The sequence below is a fragment of the Zea mays genome, chromosome 4 (assembly GCF_902167145.1).
Source record: "Zea mays cultivar B73 chromosome 4, Zm-B73-REFERENCE-NAM-5.0, whole genome shotgun sequence".
NCBI lineage: Eukaryota > Viridiplantae > Streptophyta > Magnoliopsida > Poales > Poaceae > Zea > Zea mays.
The window spans coordinates 140,239,134-140,248,239 of NC_050099.1; the positions used below are offsets into that span (position 1 = coordinate 140,239,134).

The 9,106-nt window shown below is 39.2% G+C and overlaps 1 protein-coding gene across 1 annotated transcript; it reads left to right on the forward strand.

Annotated features, from left to right (window-relative positions):
- Positions 1 to 4,694: 4,694 nt before the first annotated feature.
- Positions 4,695 to 6,358, forward strand: LOC109945559 (uncharacterized). Its single transcript, XM_020551880.3, has 5 exons — positions 4,695 to 4,741; positions 4,827 to 4,907; positions 5,297 to 5,421; positions 5,506 to 5,686; positions 5,775 to 6,358. Exons 1-5 carry the CDS (start codon positions 4,697 to 4,699, stop codon positions 5,940 to 5,942), a joined length of 600 nt encoding a protein of 199 aa, XP_020407469.1. The 5' UTR covers positions 4,695 to 4,696; the 3' UTR covers positions 5,943 to 6,358.
- The last annotated feature ends 2,748 nt before the right edge of the window (positions 6,359 to 9,106 follow it).

Consider the following 9,106-nt stretch of genomic DNA (forward strand, 5'->3'; position numbering starts at 1 on the left):
TTTAATCCAGTGTGTATTGGGTTCCTACCATTTACGCCATATGTATAAGATATTTACGCACATTTACGCTATGAATTAGAAATTTAGAAAAGGGTAACTGCTCTAAGAAATGAGGTCATTTGCCACGATTTTCATAAATCTCGTGTATACCAATCCATTTCCTTTCAACGCATATTCTTGTCATCCTAAATTTGTATGCATACAACAGAAAATAGATTTTTTACGCGGTGTACCACACTGCATAAATATTTATACTGTGTAGCATAATTAGTATTAGTATATGTCATAAACTAGTTCCAATGAGTCTAACTGTATGACTGTTGTAGAGATCCTATATTTATAGGGAAATAAAGCATTTAAATCAGATTTTTTGTTTCTATGCATGTCAATCAATTTTCTCTCAACGCACATTCTTGTCATCCTAAATTTATGCACATGCAGCAGGAAACTAATTTTCTATGCAGCGTACCGTATTGCATAAATAATTACACCGTGTAGCATACTTTGTACTAGTATATATATCATAAAATGTTTCTAACGAGTCTAGCTGCATGGCGGTTATAGAGATTCTATATTTATGTACATAATAAAGCATTCAAATAAGATTTGTTGTTTCTATGCATGCCAACCAATTTTCTAAATTTGTACGCATGCAGGGCCCGTGGGGGTGGAGGTAGTCAGGCTAGTCGGGTCAGAGGGGAGGTGTGACCGCATGCACCTTGTTGTTACGTGTGGTCTAGAGGCGGCTGACTTTCTGTAACTATTAGAAGCCGTGAGCTCCCAGTATATATATATATATATATATATATATATATATATATATATATATATATATATATATATATATATATATATATATATATATATATATATATATATATATATATATATATATATATATATATATATATATATATAGTATTTAGAGCCCTGGGCTCTCTCTAACAACAGGAAGCCCCGACCAGACACCGACCAGGTGCTCTGACCGGCGCGCACGCTTTACTGGTTTACTGTAATACACTGTTACGTCAATTATATATACGCGTTATGCTCCTTTTTGTTACCGTTTACACTCTTTTGGTGTGCGCACGTCTCGCGGCATCCGGGCCCACGAAAAGATCGTGTTCCCGCAATCTGGGCAGTTTACGTAATCCGGGCCCACGAATCAAGGAACTGAGCCGTCGTTTTCTCAGCTCAGCTCTCCCGTAACTATCGCTCCCGCCGAACCCTAGCCAAATCCGCCGCCGTATGCTGCTTCTCCTCGGCGCCCGGCGAACCCTAGACTAACCGCCGCCGTCGCATTAAGATTCTCCCCCGCAGTTCCCCCGCCGTCGCATTCTCCTTCACCACCGCAGAGACCCGCCCTCGCCTTCTCCGCCGCACGCCCTCGCCTTCTCCGCCGCACACAGGCCGTGTCCTTGTTCTTCGTCTCCGGCAAGGGCCCCGGAATCTAGGAGGCGGTTGTGCCGCCCCTGCGTTCTCCTACTCGTCAGAAACCGAGACCTCGATCTTCTCCACCGCGGCGGCCGAACGCCGACTCCCCTACCCCGTCGCGAGGTTCGTCCCCAACGTCGAGTCCCCGACGCATTTGACACAGCCCCGCGCCGCGTTGGGTTGTCCCCTGCACAGGTGTCTCGGATTCAGCCGCCCTCCAGTCCCATCCACATTCCGGTAAGCCATCAACCTTTAACTCTTCCAATCTGAATCGTAGATAGAGTTCACATTATTATTTTTGCCAATTGCTTGATTTATCAAATACCAATTCATTATAAATTTATAGTTAATTGGAGACACAAATGTATACTATGCAATCTATCACACCTTTATGCAGTTTACAATACTTTGTTTATGCTGATTTGTTGATAGAAGTATGATCCATACATCAATACATTATGCCATAAAACCTATTGCTGTTCAAATTGGGCCAGCTCACCCGAAATAACCAGGTTATACATTAATTAGATGTCGCATATGAGCAGAATTTTTTTGATCAAGTTAGTCTCACAAGTTTATGCAATTTACAATATTGTGTTATGCTGTTTTGTTGACAGAAGTATCATCCATACATCAATACATTATGCCATAAAACCTAATGCTGTTCAAATTGGGCCAGCTCAAACGAAATAACCAGGTTATACATTAATTGGATGTCGCATATGAGCAGATTTGTTTTATCAAGTTAGTCTCACAAGTTTATGCAATTTACAATATTGTGTTATGCTGCTTTGTTGATACATTTATGCAATGTATGGTCATGAACTGATCTGAATTGACTTTGTGCTTATCTTTTTTTTGATCCTTTACGTATTTTATGTATATGTGTTGTTTCATTTTGGCAGGAACATCAGTGATGAAGAACGTAGACCGACCACCTTCCAATCCAAAACGGATCATAATCCAGTCTACTCAGGAGTGCTTCAGCGTTGACATACCGCGTGCTCCGGCGGGTACTGTTAGACCCGAGACAAGGCATGCTGCTGATGAGGATGATGACTTTATGCCATTATCCAAGAAGCGTAAATTGGACGACAGCCCTGGGAAAGTTTTGAAGAAGGTAGTCACTAAGCGGAGGAAAGCAGTGCCCCCACCCCGACAGGTTAGATATTTATGTCTATGGCAATATATCATTTTTATGCGTGAAATCATGTTGTCTTGATGTCTGAGTTAAACATTGTGTTGCGATTATGCACATTTAAATGTTTACAATATTCATTTTATATATTTTTCCCAGCAGAAGCTGAACGTCAGATGCAACCCCCAAGATGTGTTAGTAAGCATACAGATATTAAATGACAGACAGCAACAAGCAATTGCACGTAGGGGATTTTCTAGTATTCTTGATATGAGACTGGACGCACTCGGCAGCAGATCACACTTAGCTTGGCTGATGGAAAAGCTCGACCACAATGACATGACAATTCGAGCTGGCCCTGGAAAGGAGCTGAAAATTACAAAGGATACGGTGCACCTAATTTTGGGTTTACCGAATGCTGGGGGAGGAACTGCATTGGGCATCGATGAAGCTGTTGTTGCCAACAATTTGAGAGCTGAACTTGGGCTATCGAAAGAAGATTTTGGGGTTACAGCTCTACAAGATCGTTTGAGGAAAGGTTCTGACGATGATTTAAGCATCAGATGCTTTTTCTTGATATTGTTCAATAGGTTGTTGTTCCCTACTGCCAGCTGGGGAATAACGAACCATGAGGTTCTTTTAACCGAGCAGATGGATCGTTTCCACCAGATTGACTGGTGCCAGCTTATTTTCAATGATTTATGCCAAGCTGCCAAGAAGTGGCATAACAGGAGCGTTACTAACGTTTCTACAACCATCTATGGATGTTCCATCGTTATTCTTGTAAGCATATCCTTTTTTTGTCTGTTACATGTACCCATAATCTTGTATGCAAAATCCATATACACGTAGTTTATGCTTTTGTTATGTCTTATAATGACTCATGTTATGCCTTTTGCAGCTGTATTATTTGGATCATTTGCATGACTCAGCGGCACCCCAGAACAAACGTGGAACACCACGAATCAAATACTTTGATAGGAATATTATTCAAGCCCTGACAAGAGCTGACAAGGGCAAGATACGCAAAGGAGAAGAAGCATTTGGACATTGCTCGGTATTCTTTCTTATGTGTCAATCATTTTTTTAGTTTTACTCCATATTTCACACATTTTTTTAGTTCCGAAGCTCCTCAGAGACCTGCTACACAGATGTGCCACCCGTTCATGCACAATTCAAGGCATGATTCTATTTATATATTTGTTTGTCATAGAATTTCAACATAATATCCAGTTATATGCTATACATTTACTTAATAATTTTCAATTTACAACAGCATAAGACCAGGACCAACACTTTTGATGTTCCTCGTCCTGACCCATCTGGACATCACTCAATTCACATCGAACTCCCGCTCATCAGGGATTTGATATCAAGCAAGCTCAATCAGCTTCCATCCCGCCACCGCATGGGTTTCATAGAGAAGCTGTCACATTTTGATGTGGAGGTTGGTAAGGCGTGTACAGTTATTAAACAGACTCTTCAGCAGATTGTTGAGAAACAATTCAATCTATCTGATGTTTTTGGCGAGTTAATTGATGAGGTCCTCCGTGCCGAGGCGGGTGACAACGAAGATGCTTATGATGTGCAGAAAACCACATCAAAATCAGATGATATTCTTCCCCAGACAGCTGGTTAGTCTGTTTAATGTATTTACGTCAATATAAAAAAGTTATGCAATCATTTATCGATATGGTTTTGATGCCATTATTTTTAACAATGTTTTATTTGTTTACATGACACGTACAGAAGGATGTACGTGTCCGGCCCCCCCCAACTGTACCCGATATGTCTACTCCAGTTTCTCAGCTGGATACGCAGTTTACAGACACACAGGTACATGAATTACTGTTAAGGCAACAGCATATTCGTGTACTATTAGAAAGTTGTCCCGATGAAGCTGATATTGATCTACTGGTTCATACAAATATAACGAAACAGAACAAAACACCTACAACCTCAGTGGTAATGTTTTTACAATCATTGTATTTTTTCATTCTAGGGTTGTATTAATCGTTTTATGTAAATAGCATATAACCATTACAATTCTTTCAGGGTAAACATGGTGACGGTGGCAAGAACATGCCGACCAATACAAACGTCACTCCTAAAGCATCACCACACATGGATCCTGACGCGCCGATATTTGATGCGACTCCGCAAATCAAGGTATGTCTAAACCCCCTCGTGGTTTTTCTATATTATCATTAGCAGTTTACTAAATTTGTAATCCATTTATACCATCATTTGTTAGTCTACTGGCGGCGTACAACAAGTGGCAGAAACAGACTTGCCTGACAGTGGTCCATGCTTTGATCAGACTCCATCTGAACATGTCAGCTCAGTAATTTACATTTTCTTTGTAGTGTTCAACTTATCACAGATTTTGTACAGCCATGCTTCACAGTCTAAATAGGTTATGCATCTTACAAATCAGTGTTATGCCCATTTACATATACATATATGCTGAGTAGATCTGCATGCAGTTTTTACATAACTGCTAGCTGTCTATGATAAATTACATATTCATTTATGCAGTTTGCAAGAGTATTTCTTTCTCTTGATATGTATCAGTAATGGCAGCTCATTAATTTTATGCCAGTTTATGACACTTCATTCCACATACGTATATTCCACTTTATGTCAGCTCAGTAATTTTCATTTTCTTTATAGTTGTCAAAATTGTTCACAGAGTTTTATGTATATTTTCATATATATTTTTAGGTTTATGTTGAAACCGATCCAGCTACAAACACTCCACAGGTTGGCCAGGCTTCTCTTGATTCGGAGATGCAAACTGTGTTAGCTCTACGCGAATATTTGTGTGGTCTGCAATCTGACACCGGCAGGTACGAAGTTCATACTTAATCTAAATGTGTTTATATGCTTGTAGATTTACGCCACCTCTCTAATTGATTTAAAAAATTCACCAGGACCATAATAGATTATGGTGAATATTCAGCGACATGTTCTGACATATATGAATCTTTTGCCGATGGGAAGTGTCTCGACAATGGATTCATGCAGTGTTTCATCCAATGTGTTATTCATGATGCAAAAAATCAGCAGACTTCCATGAGTTCGAACAGTTTGGTTCTTGATGTTAATGTTGGGGTAAACTATTGTAACTTACATACACCATTTTCATATACAAATTAGATCAACCCAAGTACACTCACTCCATTTATATTGTTTATTGCAGTCAATACTCAACTTTGAGGAACAGGAACGACACAGTCGCAATCCTCAACCTTTTGATGAATCTGTACTCCACACACTTCTAGACAATTCATTGCCTGAGACAGATGAGTTGGACCAATGCAAAGCGGTAACAATCGTATTTCATAATCCAAACACAATTCCTTTTTAAATGTAACATATCACATTGTTATGCTTTTGTAAGTTACCCTGTTAATTTTATGCTTTTTTTTTCACGGTCAGATAATGGTCCCCATGGTAAGCAGGGGGCATTGGACATTGTATGTTGTCAACAAGGTCAAGAAGTGCATTCATATTTTAGATTCCAACCCATATGGACCAACACTTGGTGGAACTACATGGAAGGACTATCATTTTGCACATTTGGGCTCAGGTGGCAGAAAGTTACCCTGGGCTAAGGTTATTATGAGCAGATTAAACAAAGCAATACAACATGTGCGGCCCAGTTCATGCTTTCCCAAGTTTGGTAACTTCACAATTGACTTGTGCCAAAATTGTCCTAACATGGCAGCTGGATCAAATGATTGTGGGTTTTATGTCATGGGTTACATTCTATTTTATCAATGCGACGAAGGATCTTTGCGGTCAGACATAGAAGCAGTACGTACAAATTTACCATTTAATTCTACAGTTTGCCCATGGCAACACATGGAACAGAGGTATAACTAACTCAGTGTTTTTGTATTGCAGGGCAACACCAGTGAGATACAGTCTCTTGCGCTGCATTACATCACATTCCACCCGAAGAACAAAGCATTATCGCTGCTCCAAGACATCCAAAGATTCAAGGTCTAAAGGATGTAGTTTAGTTTGGTCATGTAATATATTCTGTATACAATGGTTCCCTAAACTTCAGATCAGTCATCTGTGTATATTATGGCCAAAGTCCGTAGACGTTTCTTAGTTATGTCATTGACAACTTTGGGATCACCTTTTTTCTAAACTGGAATGTTGTTCCAAACTGTGTTTGAAATGTAATGTCTGTTTCTTGCATTTGATTCTTCCAGGTTCCTGTACAATATTGTTATGTCAATAACCTCGAAGTATGCATGTTTCTTGACCGGAGTTTACGATATAATTATTGAAAGGCTTATGCATGTCTGTACAGTCAGATTGCTGCATAACTGTACAGTCAGATTGCTGCATAACATGCATAACCTATCTGGACGTATGCATGTTTACGATATAATTATTGACCGTAGTATATGTACAGTCAGTTTGTTGCATAACTGTTAAAGCTTATGACAAATTACACATACATTTATGCCAGTTTGCATTACACAACGCAGAGTCATTTTTTGTACAGTCATGGTTCACAAGCTTACCATCTTATGCATTACACAACGCATAGTTACGCAAGTTTTCACATACATTTATGCTAAGTATATGTACAGTCAGACTGCTGCATATTTGTTAAAGCTTATGACAAACTACACATCCATTTATGCCAGTTTGCAAGTATATTTATGATTCTTTCTGGAAGTAGTCAAACGAACACAGGACTCACATTTACACAAGGAAATATTTGTATCTTATGGTCTTCTACTCTCTACCAGATGAATCATCATCTCCGACATCCACCGTTCGTTTTTTCGACGTTGATGTCTCATTCCATTGCGGGGCTGCAGCTATGAGTTTGTTCCTTGAACCAGGAGGCCGTCCTCGCTTACGTCCAGATAGGTTAGCCAATCGAACCCTATTATCCTCGACAGTTAAACATGTATGGCTGTTGTGACCATCAGCTATGCCACATTTCTGGCATTTCCTGCTCATCTTCTTAGCTCCTTTCGCACCCAATTTTAAAACTTGTTGCTCACTACCTTTGATTGTTCTTCCCTTTGGCTTGGCCTTATCTGGTCTTGTTAAGTTTACACCTTCCATATGAAATTCCAGTTTCTACAAATCAAAGATATCAAGTCAGATTTTACATTCTCGTATGTCATCATATATTGTCGCAATGTTTTCACCTTTCTAGCTTCCACATCCATAGAACTACTCTCAACCAGCCGAATGTCAGTGTTATGTTCCAATGTCAATATCTGCATATTACATTGATCATCCTTAGTATTGCATTCATTTGTATTAGAGCCCAATAAAATTTCCTGTGAAATAAAACAAAGTCCAGTGAGGACACAAATTTTATAGTGCAGTATATGTAATACATTATAAAGATCTGTTCCCTACCTCGTTCCCATCATCTAATTTGCGTAAGTTGTCTATAGCCATTTCTTCTGTTTCATACGCTTCGACCTATATCATCATTACAATCATGGATCATATTCGACAAGTAATTATGCAAAATTCATAACATCACGAGGTGCGTACCTGGATGTCATCGCAAACACTTGTGCCACAACTCTCACCAGTACCTATATCAGGCTCCACACGCATCAATAGCCCTAATAATTCGTCCATCATCTCTAGGGCTTTATCATTCCCAGCTTTAGACATACTCGCATGGTGTACTACTTTTATTGCTTTTTTAAGCAACATCTTCTGTCTATATGATCTAGTTTCTCCATCTTTTCCTTTCAAATTCCTATCGTCTCTTGAAAAAGCCACATCTTGACGCGCAGAGTATGTGTATCGTTGCAAAATATACTCACTTGGGATCCTTTCAATTTGTAGATGCATGAAAGCGCGTACAAGATGAACACAAAATAGACCTATAATTGATTAAACATACATTATGTCATATATTCATCGTAAACAGCTATGTATTCGTAATAATTTATAATTTTTTATAGTATAACATACCTGTATGCTCCCAATGCTTGCACTCACATGAATACTTTCCGGCATCCACATCAGCCCTTATCTTGAATTGGTGTTGACCCCAAACAATTTTATTTGATCTTGTAGTATGTTTCACCACCCAATCATGTTCCTCACCCTCTGTATCACGGTCTATTCGGTATGCAGTTGCATATTTTACTGTCTCCTGAAACCTTGTCATCACAGCTCTAGTGTATGCCCTTGCAACTCTTATTTCAAACATATACAATGTAGTTGTATCCTTTTGACCCTGCAAATTACACAATATAGTATTAATACTGTTTTGGTTTTAATAGCATAAAACATATGTTTATTAATTTTTTTCACTTACCATGCATCCAAGTGCCTCTTTAGCCTCTTTCATCTTCCTACTATGCAGGAGCTTCATCATTTGCTTTGCAAATTGATGAAGCGGTGTGTTTGCATCCACGTGGGCACTCTTCACCAACTTGTTCATGCTCTCGCTTCGTTGTGTAGAGACCATAAGACCACAATAATCTCCTTTGAAAAATGCAGGTACCCAATCTTTGCGTATTTCAT

What these genes read in the sequence shown, in the direction of transcription:
- LOC109945559 (XM_020551880.3), top strand. Translation starts at nt 4,697, where the DNA reads ATGGATCCTGACGCGCCGATATTTGATGCGACTCCGCAAATCAAG. An exon ending in ATCAGACTCCATCTGAACAT is followed by an intron (nt 4,908 to 5,296) that starts GTCAGCTCAGTA and finishes ATATATTTTTAG; the next exon opens with GTTTATGTTGAAACCGATCC. An exon ending in TTCTTGATGTTAATGTTGGG is followed by an intron (nt 5,687 to 5,774) that starts GTAAACTATTGT and finishes TGTTTATTGCAG; the next exon opens with TCAATACTCAACTTTGAGGA.